General features: G+C 36.6%; 1 protein-coding gene across 2 annotated transcripts; it reads right to left on the minus strand.

The window, feature by feature from the left end:
• Nucleotides 1-2,323: 2,323 nt before the first annotated feature.
• LOC142984155 (uncharacterized) lies at nucleotides 2,324-24,771 on the minus strand. Of its 2 annotated transcripts, none has more exons than XM_076131571.1 (24): nucleotides 24,656-24,771; nucleotides 22,130-22,208; nucleotides 21,734-21,876; nucleotides 21,117-21,375; nucleotides 20,330-20,651; nucleotides 19,547-19,620; nucleotides 17,850-17,997; nucleotides 15,089-15,229; nucleotides 14,779-14,865; nucleotides 13,922-14,047; nucleotides 12,570-12,698; nucleotides 10,576-10,772; nucleotides 9,656-9,773; nucleotides 8,601-8,738; nucleotides 7,547-7,685; nucleotides 6,810-6,951; nucleotides 6,096-6,236; nucleotides 5,503-5,562; nucleotides 4,971-5,033; nucleotides 4,456-4,498; nucleotides 4,153-4,200; nucleotides 3,857-3,913; nucleotides 3,473-3,546; nucleotides 2,324-3,146 (listed from the first exon to the last, which is right to left on the minus strand). In XM_076131571.1, the coding sequence occupies exons 2-24, from the start codon at nucleotides 22,205-22,207 to the stop codon at nucleotides 3,051-3,053; spliced, it is 2,823 nt and encodes a 940-aa protein (XP_075987686.1). In that variant the 5' UTR covers nucleotide 22,208; nucleotides 24,656-24,771; the 3' UTR covers nucleotides 2,324-3,050. The 2 variants fall into 2 exon arrangements, with proteins under 2 accessions (XP_075987686.1, XP_075987685.1); XM_076131570.1 differs by having other exon boundaries at nucleotides 4,971-5,036.
• Between the last annotated feature and the right edge of the window lie 1,134 nt (nucleotides 24,772-25,905).

Genomic DNA, 25,905 nt, shown 5'->3' on the forward strand with positions numbered 1-25,905 from the left:
AAGATGTTATGTTAAATATTATGATTATGTTAAAACTTTATTTTGGCCATTTGGAAGCTGATTTCGATTAAATCTATTGTAAAATACTACTTTATTTTATTTATTGCAAACCTTTAAAATTTTATTTTACTGATGAAAAATTGGCAATTATTGTACAAAGTTTTTGTCTAAATTCTATTTATTATATTAACCAATATTTATCTCGACATTTGATGTAAGCGTTTTAGCTAATATAATAGTCTTATTTTTTATGTGTTTAATTCACAATTGGTCATCGTGGTAGAATCAAGGCCTAACCCCTCCCTCATTCCGGGAGGAGACCCTTGCCCAGCAGTGCGACAGTAATGAGTTGAATTTAACTTAAAATTAATGAATAATACATTAATTAAACCGTTCATAATTTTAACGTTATTCTTCAAATGGAGCCTAAGAATAACTATTTTAAATAAATACATATTTACAAGATATATTTTTTTCAGTCTTAAATAATTTAAATATATTATAGTACAATATAACTGTGTTACTAATAAACATCGTATAAGCTCTGATTAGTTATGCAGCGTTTTGTCAATTTCAATCACCATTAGGTCGGGAGGTCGTGGGTTCGATTCCCACACGGAACAATTATTAATTGTGCGGTCCACAAGTAATTGTTTTGGGTTTTTGTGCTTTGTGTCCGTTGTTTGTATGTTTGTAAAAGTCCCCGCAACACAAGAGCAATTCTAAGTGCGGGAGTCGTCTTTAACAGACAAAACACTGTATTATTAATAATCAGAGCTCATACGACGTTAAATAAGGCTGTAATAATACAGTCTAATATAACTCAATTTTAAGTTATTATTATTGAGCGTAACTTAAAATTGAGTGACATTTAAGTATTATTTTTTTCACACACGGTCATTTGATTCCAAACTAAGCAGTGCTTGTACTATGGTAACCAAATAACTGATAAACATACTTATATACTTCTAAATGCAAACTTATATAGATACATTAACCTTTTCACCGCCACGGACGTTAAGAGACGTAAAATTGAAAATCGCTCACGACGCCATCGACGTGATAGCACGTCAAAAATATCACTTTTTTATAGTTCAAAATAAACATACAACAATACGTTTCAAGTGTTTTCTTTCTCCTGTTATTATTACCTAAACATATTTATTACATTATTACACAAAGACATATAATAATTAGACAGTTGTACCTGAAAAAAAAACAAAGTAAATCATCATGCAAAATGTATAAATTTAGCCCGCAAATCCACGCCACAGACGTGAAGACGCGTCAACTAGTGATGTGCAAGGAAAAGGACTACAATCTAAACACTTTATGCAATATTTCGAAAACAAATTGAAATACTTCACTCCTTTCTGAAAAAAAAATTTTTTGTCTGATATGTTTTAAATTAGATTCAATACAAACCTAAATATGTAATAAAACTACCATATCTAGTGATAAACTCATGGCTAAATAAGTGCAAATCGATCATTTTGTGGCAACTCTCGCGCATCTCTATTAGCGGAATCCCTTACAGTGCTTCGTACGCCACTGACGGAATCAGACGGCGCGCTCTGACGTCACCCGCGCTGCTGGACACTCGTAGTGTTGTTGCAATACGTTATTAATAATAGGTACATAAATTCTTGTGTATAATAAATTTTTCGTACACCATCTGCGCCACAAAAATGTCTTCAAGTCAAATGACGACAGAAGAGCTGTTGAGAGTGTTAGAAGGTGTAGAAGATGATGTTACATATTCTGAAGCAGAATCTTTAAGGAGTGACGATTTAGAGGTAAGTTATTGTTTGAATACATTAAACAAACAATAAAGGTATTTGTTGTAGGACTAACAAAAAAACACAGTTATCATGCCAATACGTACTATCTATGTTTATTGTACCTTTTAGGTATAGTTACTACTTTTGTCGTTATTCAATATTACGAAAAAAAAATATAAATAAATATAAATATTACTAGAAAAATATTACGAAAATTTTATTTCTACATTTATTAAAATCGTAAGATACGAGTACGAAACAATTGTGCAAAATTGAGTATTGATTATAATTTAACGTATTCAGATGAATGATTAAACGTAACGATATATTATACTTCACTCCGACTTGCCACACTGGTACATCTCTAATATAAGGCGGCAAAATTTGAAATCGCAGCGCTGACCACGCCAGTGGCGTTTCTTAACGTCAAAAGGTGTCGTCACAACTGGGATTAGTGCTGTGACTTTTTGAATAAAATATTTGAATTAAGTACTTTTTTTATGCAAATTGTTCGTGTATATCATTGTTATTTTTGGGTAATGAGTACTGAGTAGTGTAAAGTTGACACATGGGAGAAATTCAATAAAATTTTGTGGTACTTTTATGCAATTTTTACTCATAATATAAGAACACGTAAAATTAATCGAAGTTTTATCGATATACACTTTTCCCGTGACTATTATTTTGTAGGTATAAACGAAGGAATTTATTGCTTGGCGTGGGGAACACCGATTTTCAATATTACTCTGGCGGTGAAAAGGTTAACAACCAGGCTCAGAACAGATACTTGTGCTCATCACACAAATATTTGTCCCGGGTGGGATTTGAACCACGACACACACTGCGCGGATAAACAGACAATTTTTTGTCGATCTGTGTTCTTTTATTGTTTTTAAACCCCTTTCGTTGATTATTTTGTAAAAATGTACAGACACGCTATTTTTACAGTTTATTATATTATATGCATATAGATAGATTTATCTGAAGATAGTCTAGAAGTGGTGAAATTGGGCCTTATTTTCAAACACTACTTTCCCTCGGTTTCTGAGGTACATTTAGCGATAGTTTATCTATTCAATAGCGTTAAAACTTATATAAAAGTATATAGTTTGTAGAAAATATATAGTTTTTTTTATATAAGTTTTAACGTTATTTAATAGATAAACTACCGCTAAATGAATTTAAAAAACCGGGGGTTTATCTGTCAAGTAAGTTATCAGATACTTATAGGTAGGTGTAAACCTGGCTATTGTCAATAATGATATATTGTTATAATCTGTTGAAGGCCACCCATCCGTTGTTACCGTCGGGCAATTTGATTTGTATGAGACGCACCACTTCACCGTTCTCATCGTTCGCTACGATCTGAAAATTACATACATTTCTTTAATAAATTAGTTTTTTTAGAAACTTTAGAGAGACCAAATTATTAAAGAGAAGATAATAATATGACGTGTAAATAGAAATAAAATCTATTAACCATTTTACTGCCCAAGTTAGTTGGAATTGGAATTGTACCCACCAATTGGGTTGTTGGCAAAATTGTTAAGTTATCTGACAATGGATATTTGGCGTTTAGTAAAAAAATATCTGGTTAGGTTACATAAAGCTGTTTATGAAAATAAATATAATTATTGTTAAAAATTTAACAACAAATATTATTTAAAGTAATTGAAAGTTTTATAATTAACCTCAGTCGGTTCACTCGTTTGTTCAGCGCTGACTGCTTCTAGTATCGTCCCGTGACTTCTGTCGCCTAGATTATCTGTAAAACAAAAGCATGGATTTAAAAAATATTCTAAGTTTTTTAAAATCTAAAAAATTACATTTTTAAATTCTATGGGACCTTAGATTGACTGATAAATATTAAAGAGAGATATTGAAGATCTATATAAATAAATATGAATCACCAAAATGTATAAACTTAACTTTTGAACAACTAAATTCTTTTTGTAAATGTCGGGACAAGGTTTTTATGGCAATCAACGGGATAAAATTGTACTATACCCGGCCGAAGTCGGACCAGTTTATAATAAAGAGAAAAAAGTTCATAATAAAACAAAATAAACACTCACGTAATGTTAATAGTGTAGGGTCTTCAGTTCCTTGAATAAGACTCAATTGCCCCTTTTCTGTAAAAAATAAATAAATATCAGAAATACATGTTATGTTGCTTTTTCAAAATAAATTATTCAAGTGGATTATATCCCTACTTGGGATTCAAAGCATGGAAGAGAGAGATAGATACATGGTGACAAAAGTAGTAGGACAAAATCATACAAAGTAATGCAGCATACGAAAATATATGTGTGGTGTTTTCAAGAAAAGCATATTAATAATTAAAATGTAAGGTTAACGAAATTAAACTTACCATCTTGCAATATGAGCTTGGTTTCTTCAATTTCCGTTTCAGCTTTTACTGAAAACAAAAAAAATACGTTTAAAATATTATTCAGGCATTACCTACTATAAACAGTGTTCGATTCCCGGTTTATGTATACTTACAATAGACTAAGCCTCTTATTCATAAACACACTATAAATCTATTTTAGTTAAAAAGCTACTTACTATAAGATGTTTCTTTTTTTCATTCAACAAAACACTTTATAAGCGCTTCATAACTTCATATATTTTTATGAATAAAAGGGTAAAAATAGAGTAAAATAATAATTACCTGTTTTGACGCCGGATGGGTCCAATTCCGTAGCTTCAAATATCTGAAACATAATGAAAAACATATATTTAATCAAATTTACGAAAATATGTGAGTTTTCTATAAATTTATTTTGTAAAATCCTCCGAGTTTATTTCCCCGTGGCGCAGTGGTTTAGGTTACCACGCTACTATTGCGTCGAGAGGTCGTGGGTTCGATTCCCAGGCGGAACAATTATTTGTGAATCACACAAACAGTTGTTTCGTATCTGGTTGTACTTTGTGTCCAGTTGTTTGTATGTTTGTAAAAGTCCCCGCGACACAAGAGCAATTTTTAGTGCGGAAGTTGTCTTTAAAAAAGAAAGAAATAAGCAGTATGTAATATGTATGGGGTTAGCTAAATTTCGAGTTCAAGTTGCAATTTTATTGTTTCAGTTTGTAGACTCTTATTGGATGAGCTAATAAGAAATCTTATGGCCAATCTATTTAGATTTTTTCATTTTCAGAAGTTTAATTGCAAATAATTGTGTGTCTTACCGTATCGAATTTGTCGCTAGATTGGGAATCAGATCTGTCAAACTCTAGTTGCGTTCCGGCTACCTGCTGAAAAAAAAAATATTTTTATTTAATAACTGCACGTTTGGCGCAGTGGTTTAAGCGGTCACCTCGCCGCAACAACCGTGGCGCCGCGTGTGGTGGGTTCGAATCCCACCCGGGACAAATCTTTGTGTGATGAACACGAGTATTTGTTCTGGGTCTGGATGTTAATGTATCTATATGAGTATGTATTTAGAAGTATATAAGTATGTTTATCAGTTATTTGGTTACCATAGTACAAGCTCTGCTTAGTTTGGAATCAAATGACCGTGTGTGAGTTGTCCATTAATATTTATTTATTTATTATTTTAAAGTATTACTAGCGGCCCGGCACGGCCTCGTCCATTTTAAAAACATCTACGAAAATCCTTTACTATTTTCAGTTTTGGATAAACATCAATTTTCTTCTAGAAATTCTAAATATATTTTAAAAACTGCATCACTTGTTATACTATGTAGTTATAATACTTACATTTTCAGAGACTTTAATAACTCTTGGCTGATTCACCACTATTGATTCTGCTAAATGACCCTGAAAGTGAAAGAAAAGAATACATAAATATGTAACGGTGGTTGAAAAATAGTCAGGTTTATAGTACTCGTAACTGGCGGTCCTGTATGACAAGGTGAATGGATGTACTCTACCTACCACTAAGGGAATAAAGGCTAAATATGTATGTACATAGCGGTGCTTTACTGGGAACGCGAAATAACTCCGGACTATTAAGAAAATTCTACTATGAAAAAAAAACCTGAATTTCGTTCGATCCGGGTATTAAACCTGATTTTTGTGGACCACATATTACTGGTTAGACAACACAGGATGGCATTTCAGTTTAGTTTTTTTTATATTTTTTCTAGCCCATGACCGTCCCACTGCTGTGCAGGGGTCTACTCTTGAACAAGGCAGGGGCCATCATCATACTGGCCAAGTTTACAAAGTAAAAACAGGACTCGTGCGACTTCACTGTTTGTCTGTCACCAGGTTGTATCTCATGAACCGTGATTTTGAGCCAGTTGAACTTTTTCTATATTTTTTTTTGTAAATACAGTCAGTATACTCACGCTAGTGTTCATATGTGCATACAGCAGCTGTTTCCTCATGTACCCCGCGCCGCACGCCACACACTCGTAGGGCTTCTTGTCGCTGTGCACGAAGCGGTGCGTGTTGCGGTTGTCGCGGGAGTTGAACGACTTGCCGCAGATCTGGGGACGAATACAGTTTCTTATATACCCAATAATAGAATAAGAATTATCAATACAAAAAAGAAACTTGTATTAACATATGAAAGTATCTTTGTTTCGTGTTTTAGATTTCGTTAACAAACCGAGAATTCGTTAAAATTAAATATGAGAATAATTTGAGGCTGGGAATTGAATATAGGCTACTTTCTGAACAAATGCACCCCTCATCATCAACCTAGCCTTCTTATAACTATTGGAGAAGATTTAATATCTCTTGGACCTGCACAACCCAGCTACCTGGGTACACGATACCCCTCGTTAGGACTCCTTGTTAGACTTTCACGCTTTTAACTACTAGTAAGAGCTGTCAAAGAAAGCGCCTTCTTGTAACATGCCTTCCGAAATACAGAGGAACTCGGAATGTATAATTAGTCCCATCCCACCCATCCACAGAACAACCTCGACTAGCACGAATTAACCTCAAAGATCGATCCGCGTGGCTGTTGCTAACTAAATGAGCATACAAAAAATAATGATTGAAAATGAGACAGTGGTTGCTTATAAATATTAATGAATAAAGTAGTGTTGTTGTACCTCGCAGACGTAAGGTTTCTCCCCGCTGTGTATGCGTATATGTTTCTTGTAGTGCTCGGGGTACACGAACGACGAGCCGCACATGTCACACTTGAGCGGTCGCTCGCCCGTGTGACACGCCTTTATGTGGTACTCCAGCAACCTGCGATAGACATCAACTTTGTAATTTAAATATACGAAACTTGTCAACTTGCTGATACGCATTCATATACATATTCGGAACTTGTCAAATCGCTGACATTCCGCGATTTGATGTAGGTGACTTAATTTTCATAGAATAATATCGGTAATTTGTTATTGTGTGTCGCCCGGTGATTTGCGGTAATGTTTTGCAATTTACGTACACATTAATTTGCCGATTTCTATTCTTGGTAGCGGCGATGTAGTTTAATTCCTTGGGGGCTAGTTCCACAGTAAAATATAAGTGTTAGATAACCTATGTGCTAAATAAAATTACAGAAAATGTATAAAAACACTTTTCCAAATTTCATCTGACATGCTATTTGATATTTATTCAGAGGTCATGAAAAACCGGACTTAATATTTTTTATTTTATTTGGCCTTTTTCTGTGTCCCACTGTTGAGCAAAGGTCTCTCCCCTAGACTTCCAGTCCCTTCGGTCGTCAAGTCGTACCGCCATCTCCGTTTGGGACTTCCCCGTTAAATTAATTCTTTAAATTTAAATTTATCTTAACTCATGGAAAATTTAAGTGTAAAATAGTATTAAAAGCTAGTACCTCCTACGCTTGAACTTCTTGGGGCACAGCGTGCAGGCGTACCGCTTGTCGTCCAGGTGCGTGGCGCGGCGGTGCGAGTGCAGGTTCGAGCGCTGCGTGAAGCGCGCGCCGCAGATGTCGCAGGAGAACGGCCGCTCGCCTGACATGCACATATATTTTATTTTTTTCTTCTTCATCTTAGTGTTCCTCTACACTTCCTAAGGAATCTTCATAGTAAATTTCAAGTTTCTACGCTCAGTAGTTTCGGCTGTGCATTGTCTGTCAGTCAGTGAGACACATTGACTGCCTCCATGGCGCAGTGGTTTAAGTCACCACGCCAATACCATTGCGACGGGAGGTCGTGGGTTCAATTCCCACACGGACAATTATAATTATTTGTGCGATCCACAAGTAATTGTTTCGGGGCTGGTTGTTTGTATGTTTGTAAAAGTCCCCGCGACACATGAGTAATTCTTACTGCGGCAGTTGTGAAAAAAAAAGAAAAAAAAACCTTCGCCGAAACGTTAGGCATTCCAAGATAAGTAGATATATATATTTTTCAGTTGTTGCCAAGTGACTGATGAACTACTCAGCGTAGAAAGTTGACACTTTGTATGAAGATTTCTTAGGAAGTGTAGAGGAGACTAAGAGATTTCTGGAAATTCCTCCCTAAAGGCACGAGGCTGAAAGACGCGAGCAAAAAGCTAATACTAAAATAATAGTAACACTAAAAGAGTATAAAGTACTAAAGGATTGTTTTTTTTTGTTTTTTTTTTAACGAAATAATAGCTCACTGGTTGGTAAACAATCTGTGGGTTATGCAACCTTTGGCGCGGTAATTCCATAGATGTGTGACCGCATAGTGGTATTTGAGCTGGGCGTCTCCGTGCTTCGGAGGGCACGTAAAAAGTCAGTCCCGGCTGTTGTCTACTAAGATAACAGTCGTTAAGCCATGTCGATAGTCTCTCGTGCGGCTTGAACAACTTTGACACTAGGTTGACCACTAACCATACGATAAACAACAACAAATATAGTCAAAATGGTGTGTAAAAGTGCGTATATACGTGTCCCATACCGGTGTGTGTCCGCACATGGTCCCGCAGCTCCGGGCGGCGCGCGAAGGCCTTGCCGCACGACGGGCACACGAACGACTTGTTGCCCGAGTGCACCACGCCGTGCACTTCTAGATTGTGCTGAGTGCTGAACGCTTTGTCTGCGAATAACAATATAAATAAATATTAATACAAATGTATAATTGTACAATGCCGTCCAATCCAAATATGTCGGAGTCAGCTTCCAATTTCACCGGATGCAGCCAAATACCAGTATTTTACATGGAGCGACTGCCTATCGTACCTCCACAAACCAGTAAGTAACCCGGGTATAACACGATACCCTTCGGTACTTCTGGCTATTGGTATCGACTGTCAAAGAACTTCGAAAATGACAGCCGGGATCCAACATTATACGTCCCTTCCGAAATGCGGAGGAACTCGATATGTATAAGATGGTCACACAGAACAATATCAGCAAGTGTAGCTTAACCTCAGATTGAGGTGCTCATAACCACTTGCGCTCACCGGTCGGTAAACGATCAGTGGGTTAAGCAACCCTTGGCGCGGTCAATCTATAGATGGATGACCGCATCCAAAGGGCGAGGAAGGCACATAAATAGTCGGGCCCGGTTGTTGTCTACTAAGATAACCGTCGTTAAGCCCTGTCAAAGACCTTTCAAGCGGCTTGAACGACTTTGACACCAGGTTGACCACTAACCATACGATGATATAGAATATAACCTCAGATTAACGCATTATAATAATAAACTATCTGAGGCGCCCGTAGCCAGTTGCGCTCACCGGTCGGTAAACGACCTGTAGGTTAAGCAAACATTGGCGCGGTCATTCCATAGATGGGTGACCGCATAGTGGTATTTGAACGGGGCGTCTCCGTGCTTCGGAGGGCACGTTAAATGTCGGTCCCGATTGTTGTCAATTAAGATAACAGTCGTTAAGTCATGTCAAAGGCCTTTCAGGCGGCTTGAACAACTTTGACACCAGGTTGACCACTAACCAATAACCATACGATGATATAGGATATAACCTCAGAATAACAATATAATAATAAACTCACTGCATATGCCACAGACGAATTCCTTGAGGCCGGTGTGAGTCTTCTCGTGTTGTATGAGATTCTGTTGTGTGAGGAACGACTTGCCGCACTGACTGCACTTGAACGGACGCGGACGATTCTGAAACAAATATCAATATAAATATTTTTTGAACAACTCACGGTCATCTGATTCCAAACTAAGCAGAGCTTGTACTATGGTAATAAAATAACTAGTAAACACTAAACATAATTATATACTTCTAAATATCTATGCTTATTGCTTATTGCTTATCTATACTAATCTATACTAATATTATAAAGCTGAAGAGTTTGTTTGTTTGTTTGTTTGTTTGTTTGAACGCGCTAATCTTAGGAACTACAGGTCCGATTTAAAAAAATCTTTCAGTGTTAGATAGCCCATTTATCGAGGAAGGTTTTAGGCTATATATCATCACGTTACGACCAATAGGAGCAGAGTACCAGTAAAAAATGTTACAAAAACGGGGAAATTTTGATTCATTCTCTTTTAAATGACGCAAACGAAGTTGCGCGGGTCAACTAGTATACTTATATAAGTAAATTAACATCCAGGCTCAGAACAGATACTCGTGCTCATCACACAAATATTTGTCCCCGGTGGGATTCGTACCCATCACACACGACGCTAGGGTTATTGCGACGAGGTGACCATTTAAATTACTGCGCCAAACGTGCAGTTAAATGACAACATGTGACTACGCACTCCGACGGTGTCAGTGGGTGAGGCGAGCCTGTACGAGGCCGTGGCGTCTGCGCGCTCATCAGTTAAGTTAGTGCTCCTAACAATCGCTACTGGGATTTCTGGAACGAACTCACGACCCATTTCAACTTTCTATTGTCTTATTCTCCTGAGAACAAACGTTTTACGTTCCACGTAGTACGGTATGAACATGTACAAGTACCGAGTGTGTCTTGAGATGCGCCTGGTGCGAGTACTTGGACGCGAACTTCTTGTGGCACACGCTGCAGGCGTAGGGCCGCAGACCCGCGTGCACGTGCGCGTGCTCGCCCAGAGCCGCGCGGCTAGAGAATGTCCGGCCGCATGTAGTGCACAGGTGCTGCTTGGCCGGAGCTGACTTTAGCTTGGCTGCATGCTCCGCTGGAATAGAAAAGTGTCCTAAATAACGAGCCCTGATACAAAATTTAAGGCAATAATAAAAACGCGCTATATTTCTTTAACAAAAGAAATCTGTGTTATTTTAAACACTAGGGATGAATGAATAAGGCACACGCAGATCGGGACGCCAGCGGCGAGGGATTTTGACGTCAAGCACCGCACATGAGTCGATTACATCGCGTGGCATTTCAACCACGCCACGGCATGTCGCGCGCTAACCGCACCTCGGCGGCTCGTGCCACACTGCCACCTGATACACTTGCAGTCTTCAGTTGCGTTTGTAGTCAAAAGTTGATATGTCTTAGTTTAAAATGACAGATTGGGGTTTGGTATTGATGTCAATTGTTGTATACGAAGAAACTGCACAGGAATGCCAATTGTATGCATTTTCCGCTCCTCTACCCCTGCCGCCTCACCCCCACGTAACAACTAGCGCCGGAGTCTTGGGTATGTCGTTGCCTACCACAGTATACAGCGACATCCCGCAAAGGGAGCCCGCCGCGCAATTAAATCGAATCGATCCCACAGTAACATTTTTAAGTATATAAATTTTTGTTGACCTTCTATATCAATACATTTGAATATCAATTAGTAAAAAAAATATATTTTGCCATGCGCCATCGGCCTGCATAGGCTTTTAGCGACCGCAGCGATGTAGACAGAAAAAGGTTTTCACCTCGAAGATTCTCTTCTCGTTCAACACCTTGAGCGACATTTGCCTCCCGATAGAATATCAATTGAATCATAATCGTAAGCGACATTTTAATTCTTAACTATAAAGGATGATATAAAAATGAAACGAAAACCTCTCAGATCTAGATAGCTAACATAATGCAACAACTTTTGTTCTACGAGTTCTATTATAACACAAAACATGAGAAACTCAACGAATTTTCACATTTTATTTTACGATCATAACATTCATAGTCAGCCGATCTCAGACAGGCATATTTACATCTCTCTGTACGCAAAGAACACAGGCGTTTTCAGCGCGTCAGCTACGCCGGTCAACTCCAGCAAATGACTTATTTTTTATATTCATCTTATACATAAAACTAGCTGACTCGCGCAACTTCGCTTGCGTCACATAAGAGAGAATGTCAAAATACGCTACGACCATTAGGAGCGAAAAATGTAAAAAAAACGGGGAAAATCATGACCCATTCTCTTATGTGATGTAAGCGTAGTTGCGTGGGTCAGCTAGTGTGACATAATATAGGAAACTAGAGGCCACCTGCGACTTCGCCCGCGTGGAAGCCCTTCCCGTGTAAACCGGGGAACTCCGGGATAAAAAGTAGCCTGTGTTATTCGAGGTTTTCAGCTACCTATATATCAAATTCCATCGTAATCGATTCAGTAGTATTTGCGAGAAAGAGTAACAAACATCCATACATACATACATACCTTTGGCGGATGCTTGGTGAGCGCCGTTAGGTCAGGAAACAAACGACTTGGTTGCTATTTAACTATATTATATTATTAGTACAGAAGTTTTAGTACAACTATGACTGAATGTACATTGTTGAGTCAGTATTTAAGCCGAGTTATATGTTACAGAAATATGGACCTGCGTCCATTCTACTTTTTGGCGCGTCCCAGAATGTTCGCGCGGGACAAAGATCTAAGCTCTTCGAACGCCAGCTGTCAAAGTCGATTTGACAGGTTGCGTTCGGAAACGTCACAAGCGAATATGGGCGAATGAAATAGGTCGCCACATACCCAAAAGCTTTCGCATTTATAATATCAGTCGGATGAACAGGCGATGTGTCACTCACTCACCGATATGTGCAGAGAACTCCTGTCTCTTCTTCATCATGGCGCCGCAGAACTGACAGATGTACAACCTCGCGTCGTGGACGCGCTTCATGTGTCGCATCACGGAATCCGCGTCACCCGACATTACTTCACCTGAAACATAACAATCTTTTATATTTTGATGCCAGCATTCTGGGAACGTTCCCGATTGACAGCGATGTGGAGGAGTACTACGACGCGTAGTGCGCTTCCCATGTTTTTTTTTTTCTATTTTAATACTTGTTTCTTTTATTTATTTTTTATCTATTTGTATATATAGTAAGTTTTTTGTACACAATAAAGCCTGGAATTTTGTAAAGTGCCCGGTATATAGCACACAACAACCGTATATTAGGTCGGGGAAAAATACTTTTCGCATTATAGTATGTATGAACTTGCAATAAAATCTTTTCTCTACACAAAAAAGCTCGATATTTGGGTACCTCACGAGCTAATGAACCGTGTACCAACTCATTTGTGATTCTTGAAGCCAAAGAGATTTTATTACAAGTTCATACTATAATACGAAAAGACTTTTTCCCCGACCTCTGAGACTACTCCCGCATTTAGCATTGTGTCTAATTGCTCTTGTGTCGCGGGGACTTTTATACCTCCGTGACGCAGTGGAGTAAGTCAGCACGCCGCACGGTGATCCCGCGCTCTAAGAATGCCATAGGGGTTTCGCACAGTTAACGAGAATTGTAATCGATGTAAATCTGTGTAAATACACAGTTTTATTAACTCCCGACGCAAAAAGAGGGGTGTTATAACTTTGACGTGTCTGTCTGTGGCATCCTAGCTCACGAAAGGAAAAAAAACTATGTAGTGATTAATGCGAGTTGCGCTCACCGGTCGGTAAACGATCTGTGGGTTAAGCAACCATTGGCGCGGTCATTCTATAGATGGGTGACCGCATAGTGGTATTTGAACTGGGCGTCTCCGTGCTTCGGAGGGCACGTAAAAAGTCGGTCCCGGTTGTAATCAATTAAGATAACAATCGGCAAGCCACGTTAAACGCCTTCCGGCGGCTTGAACAACTTTGACACTAGGTTGACCACTAACCATGCGATAGGAAGAAGAAGAACCTTATGCCAAAAATTGCGTGTGTGATTGGTTGATTTCTATCTGCCACGTTTCAGAGGAAATGCAACCTAAGAAGACACTGTGTAGAAGGGGCCGATACGCTTCGATTTTTCCGCGCGTATTTCTTGAAGCCTGAAGCTATGTATAGGCGCCTAATGTCTAGGTAAGGCGAACTAACTCGCGGTAATCGATTCGCGGCGAATTCGCCCCTTCTGGGAACGGTGTAACCTTCGTGATGTTATGTATATACTAACCACTTTTCTCGCACAGAAGACACTTGAAATGGTCTCCATCTTTAGCGACGAAGGTTGTAGTATCTCGTGGTTCAACAGTCTGCACTCGGAACATTTCACCTGATTCCACCTTGATAAATGCTCCACCTAAAACAAAACAATATGTAATTATTATTGCAAATTTTAGAAAGGCAATAGCTTTTGTCATACGTCTTATAAAAATGTCACAATGTCAGTTTGTACCCCTCCGAAACGAAACAAGCACGAGTAATTGTGAATGATCTATACAAATATGTTTTTGTTTTTTTTAAAGAGAACTCCAGCACTAAGAATTGCTCTTGTGTTGCAGGGACTATTTTATTTATATTCGGGGACTCTTACAATCATACAAATAACAGACACAAAGTACAACCAGACTCGTAACAACTATATGTGGATCGCACAAATAATTACTTGACGTGAGAATCGAACCCACGACCTTTCGACCCTAACCAAGTCAAGGTATTGTTTCCGACAGCGTGCGTTGTATGTAGAGATAGCGAAGGGTCGTCTTCCTACTTTGTATGCTTCGCACTTAAAGCAAAAATTTTAATAGTAATTCGAAGCGCCCATACCCAGTTGCGCACACCGGTCGGTAAACGATCTGTGGGTTAAGCAAACCTTGGTGCGGTCATTCCATAAATGGGTGACCGCATAGTGGTATTTGAACTAGACGTCTCCGTGCTTCGGAGGGCACGTAAAAAGTCGGTCCCGGTTGTTGTCTATTAAGATAACAGTCGTTAAGCCACGTCAAAGGCCTTCAGGCGGCTTGAACAACTTTGACACCAGGTTGGCCACTAACCATACGATAAGAAGAAGAAGAATAGTAATGACCATACCTTGCTCCTGAGCTGCTGCTAAGATAGCTTTAGCTGTTTCTTCATCACCAGCCATTTGTAATTCTATTGCCGTCTCATCATTAGAATCTGAAACATACATACATCAAATTTTTATTAGGTTTAAATCATTGGAAATTTACTGTTATTTAAATCTACTAACCGCTCTGGCGGTCCGGTCTGGGATTCAAGCTCTACTAATATATTAAACACCTTCAACTTAACAAGTGAATCCTGGGTGAATTCTATACACTTTTGCTTACACTTTCGTGTATCACAAGCATGATGTTATAACAAAATACTAAACACATACCTTGTTCGTCTTGCAAGTCGTTAGAGTCGTTGTTCTGTTCATCGGCCATAACGAGCGATATCTCTCCGCCCTCGTATATGAACTTCTGACCGGACACCATGCGTAGTATCGAACCGTCTTCACTGTCTACCACTATTGTGTCTGTAATATAAGAAATATGTTGTTATTTATACAAAGATTATAATATATGTATGAGGTTGTTTTGTGAATTTTAGTTAATGTATAATCTACAAAAATCCTTTACCATTAATAAAATATGTTATACCGGTTGGGAAAACTTTATTTTTTATACAAAAAAAAACAACCATTTCCAAGCCGTCTGAGCCTAGATTATTAAACAAAGAAATAAATATACAGGGTGTAAACGACGGTTAACCGAAAACTTCAGTGTTAATTTTGTGACACTAAATGCGCGAAATTTACTTCAACCATTTTTCTCGGAAATGATTGGTTCCCGAGTTAGTCATTTTTGAGCATTCAATGTATAGTGAACAACGCGATATATCTCCGCGCATGCCTACGAGATTTCTGGCAGCGGCGGCGCGCTGAGCGACGACATGTCGCGACGCGTCGTAGGTATCAAAATCAAATCATTTATTCATTTAGGTCAAATGTTGACACTTACGATAGTCGTTACAATTACTGAATCTACCACTAGCTCGGAAAGGGGGTAGAGCCTTATGAGAAGAGCTAGCGAGAAACTCACGGCCACTCTTTTCAATCGCCAAAAGTTTTACAATGTGGTTGATACAATAATTGATCATGCGAGGAGCTGCCAACAATCAGCAGTACGTACGCGTACCACCACGTCTATGCGCTCACTAGTATGTATTATTAGATAACAATCTCATGTATCGTTTATGGTAGGTATCGTAAGTACGCTCGTATGTTACAATAGCTCATAGTAAAATTGTAAGTAGGTAGATACCTACTTGGCTTACGTGAAATCAAACAATAATAGCAAAATGTAACCAATAATAAGAAAGTGCTAAAACGAATTGTTATCAATGTCTATCAACACGCAATTACCTGGTGTATGGCGAGAGTTTGAGTAGGTACCTTTGGATCCGGACGTACAGGTGCAGAGCACGCCGTGCACTTCCACGTGCTTCACCATACATAGCACATCAACATTTCTTCCTATTTACGAACACAACTGCACTTCGAAAACAATAACAACAAAAATAATAACAATAAAAACACTAACAGCTCAAAACCGAAACAATAACAAGTAATAATAAACAGCAGTTCACACACGACACGACGAATAGGACATAACGAACGACACCGGTGAAGAGCTTCCGTCTTCCGCGAGCGAATTGCTCGAACTATCAAAGAGAGCCGCCGGCGCGGGCGCCTCTCCGCTCACTCGCGCCGCCCCTCGCCCGCGCCACCCGCTCCCTCCGCGCCGTCCGCACGCGCGCCGCCGATTTGGTGACGAGCGACGAGTTAGGATCCCAGCGAGAGATTAGATTGAATAAAATATTGATGTGGCATTAGGTACTATTTTTACTTGTCACAGTTGTTACTCGTTGCATTGTAGTTTTATTCAAATACCGAATAACATTACAAACATTATTGATGTAAGTTTAAAATACCTACTTTGATATTTAATAACATAAAATCAGATTAAAGTAAATAAAATAAACACGAAACGTTTATTTAATTAAACCATAAAAAATGTAGGTACATAACAATGATAACAATCAATATCCATTAATATTCTTATCAGAGAAACTAACTTATCATAATTCATTATCCCCGGAGAATTACTTAGCATTCATTTTGTCGCATCCCATCTATGTAACATCCACGCGCGGTCGCGGCGTCACGCGTCACTACGGCCATCTACTTTTCGAGTCGCACCGCGCTTGTATGAATGAGCGTGTAAATATCGAATAGAATAATAAGTTTGCAAGAACAAATAGAACAAAGCGACAATACTTGTTAAATTGTTTATTAGAGATTTTTATAGCGCTAAAGAATATCAATATCAAATTTTTTGTCGTTCTGTATGTATTTGTACGTGTAATAATAATAAGATATTAAATCATTAAATCACACACATTTTAAATCTTATTAATGTACCTTTTATCGGAGAGCGGGATAATTATGTCATTTTCATTTTTAACATAGAAGAACAAATACTAAGTAACGCTGCATACTAGTGAGAGTGAGGCTGACAGCTGTGTGCGTAATCGTGTCTGTGTGGCGCGCGTAGGTACGTCGACCGTCGCGGCCGTTGGCCGCGGACAGCTGATAGCGAATTTATACGTTGTTTTAATCCATTGCTGTTTTTTGTGAAAAACAGTAATATGACGGATTTTTTTTCATATTCATGTTGCACTGTGTAGTATTAACGAAATAATACCGAAAAAAAATAAAAAAAACGCATAAAAAACCGAAAAAATCATGAAAAAAGCGATGAAAATTTTCAACGCCATAAGCACCAGAATCATGTCTAGAATCATTTTTTTTTCGTTTTCGGTAGCCTGTCTGTTACACCCTGTATATATTTTTTAAAATTAATATTCCAATCTAGATATGCTTAAAGTTTCCTTTCCTATGAATCACATCAGAATCTATATAAACATGACAATTGTTTATTAAGTATAAGTTTTAAGTCCCCAACCCATGCTTGGCCAGAGTGGTGGACTCAAGGCCTAATCCCTCCCTTCATCACGGGAGGAGGCCCTTGCCCAGCACTGGGACATTAATGGGCTAAATTTATATTAGAACCACAATATTTGTCATAACTTACGAGCTTCATCATCATCGAGGTCCTCTTCCCCCTCTCCGTTCAGTATCTGCACCTTGCCCAGTATATACTTGTGATCCTCACTCGTTCCGTCCAAGCTGGGCAGCTCACTCACGTTCAAGAACTCACTCACTTCTGTCTTGGCTAATGACTGAAATATTAAATTGTTTTATGAATGACATTGGTAAATAGCAGGACTGTACACTTGTGGTTGTACTAAATAAATATATTTTTTGAAAATCGTAAACATGGTCATCTCATTAAAAAAAAAGCTGAGTTTGTACTATGATAACACAAGTCGACAAAAAAAATTTTTTTTTTTGAGCCTGTGTTTTAGTGAATATTTTCTGATTATATTAATCAAAAAGAAAACAGGAATAACATTAATAATAAATAAAGTTCGCTTTTGTACTTTATATAACGAAAACTAAATATATAGGGTTTTGGCAGATTTTTTGAAGAGCCGTTGCATTTATGACTCAAAACCAGGGGTGAGGGGTCTGGGGGTGCGAAGTGAGTGGTAGCAGAGTGTCATGGCAGTATGCGCGTGCGCATTTAAAAGGAATAACACATTTTTTTGCGTCACGGGGTCTAAAAATGGCATCGAAAAAGTGTAAAAACGACGTGGACTCTTTTTGCTACATTTGTGATGAATTTATTAAAGTGAGAGCCAATAAAATTTGTTTATCATCAAATAAGGCATTTTGTGAAGCCTATGAAGCTTACTTTAACATGTCAGTACGAAGTCAGGATAAAATATGGGCACCTCACTTCTTGTGTAATAACTGCAAAAACACTTTAGAAGGTAAGAAAATACTCCTTATATTGAATGAACATTTATATGCCTATATACATATTTTTTTAAATATACATTACATGTGTACATCGTTAATTAATGTTATTAATATTTTTTTCAGCCTGGTACTGAGGAGAGAAAAAAAGATGAAGTTTGAAGTACCATGAATATGGAGAGAGCCTACTGACACATCAAGTTCCTATTTTCACACAAAAAAAAAACCAAAAGTATTCATTTCTAAAAAAATATGTATCCTTTTTGTATTTTGTGTTTCTCTATGCCTTATTTCATCATTTAAATTAATAAAAATATATAAATCATAACTTTTTTACTCTTATATATTTATAATTGTATGTGGAAAAAAGAGCTTTACCATTAAAACTTAAAATTCGTTCTAAAAGCTACAAAAGCAAACTTTATTAGATAAAAATATTATTTCCTTATTAAGTTAGGTATATGTAATCAAAATCAAAGGTACAGAACTCAGACTCAAAATTCGTGTTGACCAATGTAACCAGACTTATATACCAGACATACTTAGATACTTCTAAATACATACTTATATAGATAAACTAGCTGACGTGGCAAACGTTGACTTGCCATATAAATGTAAAAAAAAAAGTTAGGTTGGGCAATCTTTATTACTTAGGGGTATGAAAAATAGATGTATGCTGATTGTCAGACTTACTCAATATGTTCACAAAATTTCATGAGAATCAAATCAAAACGTGATACGAGATTTTTTAAGATTTACAACCAGGTTCCGCGCAACATATGCTCAATACACAAATGTCTCAGGGCAAACATCCTATCTGAATGTATTTGTATTTGAACCCACCACGGTCGTAGTTATCTAAACAAAATGGAGCATAAATAGTATTTTCTAGTAAAAAAATATAATTACCTTAACTTCTTCTACTTGTAAGGCCAAGTTTCCATTGTCTGCCGTCGATACTGACACCAGAGACAGGGAACAATCTGTAAACATTACAATAAATATCTATTAAACTAGAGTCTAATGGTTTAACATGATGAAAGCTCTACATTAAAGCAGGGGTTCCCAACCTTTTCTTAGTCCGGGACCACTTTTATACCATTCTTGTTCCCAGGGACCACTTATATACTTATTTATTTATTATTAGCATGGACCACTATGTATGTATATTTAAAATAAACTGTAATAATAGGGTAAAACAAAAGATTTTGAGATAAACTTCTGTAACGTTGTATTATGTGATTTCTGAGCTTACATTTAAGAAATAAAGTTAAGTAAGAATAACAGTCAGTAATGAAAGATTCACTCGCGGACCACTTTTTGACTTCTGCCGACCACTGGTTGTCCGCGGACCACTGGTTGGGAATCACAGATTTAAAGTAACAACAAGTCTCAAACCAATTTGTATTTGAGGACCACTTAAAACATGGCGCTTAATGAATTTTCTTGTTTATTTTGTCTGAATTTATAGTAATTTTGTAATGGCTCCAAGGTAAACCTTCTGAATAATAAATACTAATATTATAAAATTGTAGAGTTTGTTTGTTTGAACGCGCCAATCTCAGGAGCTACTTAGTAAAAGATGAAATTTGATATAAATAATATAATAATATATACTAAATCAAACTTTCAGAATAAATAGATAAGTGCCTACCAGCGTTATCAACTAACACATGAAATAAACCTACATACCTTCATCAATTTCCATTTCGTGATCATCATTATTCTTATCACCATCAATTTTATCATCATCCCCGATTTTCATCACCGCACCGGACAAAAAGTTCTTAGGCAAGCTATTCACGTTGAAATTCAAAATGGACGTTTTTGGTGTAATACTGGCTTGTGACGTCACGATGTTGTCCATGTCATGTTTCAAAGAGTTTGTTAAAGAACTTAGTATGTTGTTGTCTATGTTTTTGTCCGTGGGTTTGCTTGTGGTGGTTGTTTTTATTGTTTGGGTTAATACTGAGGATCCTACTGTCACTTTCAGGTTTAGTGTTGAAGGCGCTGCCTGAAAAATTATGAAATAGGAGTTAGAATTTGTAACGGCGTTCGTAGGGTATTTCATGTGGTCACTAAGTACACCTCCGAAACTGAAGAGCGGGTCGTAAGATTGACATCCATATGCTAATACACATTTTGGGTGGCACATAAATAGTTGTACAATGTTAATAAAAACGCATAAACGACTTGACAGGTCAGACTTAGGATTAAACAGAGGAATCGACCCTTTACTCTCTGAGTAGCAGTCGCAATTATTGCCGCAGAACTTCAAATATCAATAGGATATCTTAAAAAACACAACCAAAACTTGGCCAGCATGGTGGACTCAAGGCCTAAACCCTCTATTACGGGAGGAGTGTACAGCAGAGGGACAAGTGTTTAAATTTATTTATATTATAGCTTGAAAGGCAATATAAACAAGCCCCAAAGGAAAAAATATTAAATTCAAAACATACCGCAAAATCACACTCACCTTAAGTTGTTGTGGAATGATACCAGTCTTAGAAAACGGTGGTAATTTCCCCACTTTGAGCAACAAATCCGGCGGTATAGGTTGTAATTTTGACGCTGGCAACACTAGCTTCTTGCCAAGAACCACTGACTTCGGCGGCGCTGGCTCCGGTTTGACAATATCTTCTTCTATCGTAGTTCCATAGGTATCATAATCTATGCTGTATATAGCTAACGATTGCTTGAATTGTTCTAGGAAATCTCTTCTTAGTTTATGCAATCTGAAATATATAAATTGTTGTTTTAGTATTATAGAATGGAAAATAAGGTTTCACGACGGTTAACCGACGCGCTCATAGCCAGTTCATTCCAGGCAGTAAACGATCTGTGGGTTAAGCAACCGTTGGCAAGAATTACCGTATTCTATAGATGGATCACCGCATAGTGGTATTTGAACTGAGCGTCTTCGTGCTTCGGAGGGTACGTAAAAAAAATGGTCCCAGTTGTCAATTATGATAACAGTCGTTAAGCCATGTAAAAGGACTTTCAGGCGGCTTGAACAACTTTGACACTAGGTTGACCACTAACTATGCGATAGATGTATAGACAGTAGTAAATAATGGATAAAGAATAGCTTACCTAGTCTTAATTAAGTCAAATTCTGAGCAAGATTTGAAACATTTCTTGCATAGCACAGAGCTGTGTGCATTTTTCTCTATTATAGGCTTTTCTATAATCTCACTCACTACCTCGAACACTTTTTTGCCTGATTGAAGAACATTCTGAAACAGTAAACAAAAACATTTAAGAATATAAACTAATAATACGTTAAAATATGTCTGTGGGATTTCAAAATAAGTTCTTATTAAAATCTAAATTATTTATTTTCTTTAACCATCTAATTAACCACAGTATTTATTTTTAGTGTGGTCAGTTTTCTTATACATATGAGTATACACAGTCTAATAAAACAAACATAACACAAAAAAATAATACTACATTCAAGAAATTAATTATTACATTTGCATTACTCACATGTTCTCCAAATAATCCTGTAGAATTTCTCAAAGTCACACCAGCTCTGTTGTTACATATGAAACAACACTGACTCATACTGAAAATAAACAACATATACAAATTAATATAACAGTCCCACACAAGATCCGCGTTGAGCAGTATAATTCCACCTGGTTCCAAAAAACCTTATATATTAGTTACTAGACCACTGATAAACATACTTATATACTTTATAATAAGTTGATATATTTGGACAACTCGCACACAGTCATCTAAGCAGAACTTGTAATATGGTTACTAGGCAACTGATAAACATACTTATATAGGTACATATAGTAATAGTAAATAATTTATATTTTTGGGCAGCTTATATACTGTCATTTGATTCCAAACTAAGAAGAACTTGTATTAAGGTGACCAGATAACTGATAAACATACATAAATACTTTTCAAATATATACTTATGCCGATTAAGTTATATACTTATATTAATTACACAAATATTCAATTTGTCAACAGCTGGAATTCAAACCCTATTACAGGTTGGTGATAGTATTAAGGTGACCACATTGAGGATATGGTCATGCATGAGATAAGTCTACAAATGCCTGGTTTCTGAGTATACTTAGCGGTAGTTAATCTATTAAATAGAGTTTTTTTGTATGAGTTTAAATGTTGAATAGATGAGCTACTGCTAAATGTACCTCAGAAACCGGGGGTAACTCATTTGCAATAGCAGAAATAAATAATAAACCGACATTAAAAGGGTAAAGAATTGCAGTTTTATTTAAAGAAGACATAGCTGTTTGCTAAGATTATATAATTTGCATATTATATAATTTTAGCAAACAGCTATCTCTTCTCGCAGAGCCAAAAATAGTGAACATATTATGAACTTGTAATAGAGCATAGTGGTTTAATATTTATATGTGATGAGAATGTAAGCATTTATTAACTTTTCATCATAAATTAATTGAGTAGAGCCGCTGGCAATAGCTAGTTATTCTATATTTTTATATATCTTAGTTTTTATTCAAAGGTGTGCTAATTATTTAAATTATTATTCTAACTGTTCTAAATAATTACCTATTAATTTAGCCATTTTTTTAACTGTAATACTGGCTGTTTTTTGTACAGAAATCACTTCATATTAAAAAACAACGTCGCTCCTGCATCTGTCTGTCTATCTATACTAATATTATAAAGCTGAAGAGTTTGTTTGTTTGTTTGAACGCGCTAATCTCGGGAACTACTGGTCCGATTTGAAAAATTCTTTCAGTGTTAAATAGCCCATTTATCGAGGAAGGCTATAGGCTATATATCATCACGCTACGACCAATAGGAGCAGAGTAGCAATGAAAAATGTTACAAAAACGGGGAATATTATGACTATCTCATGTGACGCAAGCGAAGTTGCGCGGGTCAGCTAGTTCACAATAAACTCAACATTTACTGAACGAACTTTAATGCAGTTTTCACTAATAGATAGGTATAATATTAATTTTTGAGGAAGATTTCAGTGTCTTATTTCTTAAAGTAAATTTTGCGTTACCCGGGCGAAGTGTGGGCGCGCAAGTAGATAAATAATCGTAATATTTTTGCTATGTATATAGGCACCTAGTCATACATAGCTAAATAATAGCTCTATTAACTATAAAATAATATACTAACTGTAAATAAACAGTTTAATCACGCAAATCTATTGGTTACATTGGCTATTAATAATTCATATTCTATGATATAAGGTGTAGAATCGAATTCTTGCCTGGAATATCTCCCCATATAGGAAACTTTTTCAATAATTTGAACTCGTAAGAATCATCTCAAAAGTCGTGCATTTGTACCAACAGATATTCGTATTTTTATGTTTATTTAAAATATTGCTGCGACCAGCACATATATTATAACTTTCACGTTCAAAATATAGTTTATAGGTCCTCTAAATATCTTTATTTTAGACGAAAATAAACAAAATATTGAACTATTAATTATAGACTGCGCCTGCACTAAACGCATATAAGTACATCTACATGCGATTTCCATTAGCATAGATATTCCTTGTCTATTGACAGCAAATTTTAGGAAAACAGGAACACCAACAAGTTGGATACGATTTATATTCATTAAGATATAACATAAGCCATAATTTTTAAATTGATTTTGAAAAACCAGCGAAATCTTGAACCTTGTTAAGTTATAAAACAGGCTTATAACTTTCATTAATATTTCGGTATTTCACTGAATATATCATTCAAATTAGCACAAGGCGTTTACTGTTATATCTGTTCTTATGTAATTAGGCCACATTTAATGCTCTAATAAAAATGGTAATATTTATGCAGCCCTTATCAATGTTTACATCCTTATCACTCACCGCTCATTTCAAAATCATTGCCACCATACCAGAAAAATAAAGTTTTTCTACGTAAAAATTTACGACTTGGGCTATTTAATATGTTAATGGCAGCCATTTTGAGGTTCCTGATAAGTTTTACGATCAATCTATGATGAAAAATCGAGAGAAACCCATTAATTTCGACTTACCTGAACAGTTCGCAAATTTTCTTCCGGACAAACTTAGTTTTTGAAGGTTTTCATTCGGTTTATTAAAATAATATGTTGTCAGCAATGGACTACAAGCAGCCACCATTACGTTCTTAATATTATTTGTTCTAGTTTCTCCGCCAGGGGCGCTGTTTATCAGTTTCCGTTAAGCACGTTCCATGTAATTTTATCGACTAAATGTCAAAGTGAGTTTTAGTCGATTTTTAATTCAGCCAAAAAAACCTTTTGTTGTATAATGAAATGTATTTTTAAAAATTAATTAGTGCTTTAGTGACGATTAACTTTAAGAGAATATTACTAATATCTTCTGGTATCTATTGATATTAGTGTCTAATTAAAATATATATTTTTTGTAATGCGCTTCAATCTTACTAACAGTAACATGAGCTTAATTTATTATTATCACTAAATCTCAATACTATGTGTTTTTACTTTATATGTTAGCTAATTAGTATAAGATCGCTATAAATCCCTTTAAAAGTTTAAAACCAACAGAGTCCGATCAGGGAAATATCAACACAGGCACAATCTAAAAAATCGCGGCCTTTTAGAGAATACTTTTTTAAAACATTTTCTTCTAACATGCCGCGTTTCATATTTTAATATTTTCTTTTCCGGTCTTTATGAGAGTGAAATAATTTACTTACGGAGGTTTACAATACTCGTCCCAGCGTTATAAAATCTTTAGTTTTTAAATTTCCCGCGGTTTGGCGGCATTTTTCGGTGGACAATAAATTCTAGTTTTACCTACATACTGTTCGCATCTTAATTTTTACACAATGTTAAGTGTTAGTTACCTAGGTATGTTTGTTACTTTCTCTTGTATTTGCCTTAATAACTTTCAGTCATTAAAAATGTGCTGTAACTACATAGCCGTGACTCAACACCAACTTTTGATATCGTTTTCAAGAAACTTGTGGTATGTATTGAAAATATTATTATACTTACGCACTTACTCGTAGTTATTAATACTTACTTCGTAATTAAGTACTTACTTTAGGTCAATATTAGTCCTCAGAAGAAATAACTAGGTGCCAGCGTCTTCCATATTATTGGGATGAAGCTATGTGCATTGTGTATTTATATTTTCTGACGGTATTAAGGTGAAGGCATTCTTTACCGAGCTGAAGAGAACACGTCTAACGAAACAAATTTTGTTATTATTTACATGAAATCGTTTCAAACCTCGCAAACTTATCTAGGCCTAAGTAGAATCATCTGATTCTGAA

The sequence above is a fragment of the Anticarsia gemmatalis genome, chromosome 26 (assembly GCF_050436995.1).
Source record: "Anticarsia gemmatalis isolate Benzon Research Colony breed Stoneville strain chromosome 26, ilAntGemm2 primary, whole genome shotgun sequence".
Taxonomy (NCBI): domain Eukaryota; kingdom Metazoa; phylum Arthropoda; class Insecta; order Lepidoptera; family Erebidae; genus Anticarsia; species Anticarsia gemmatalis.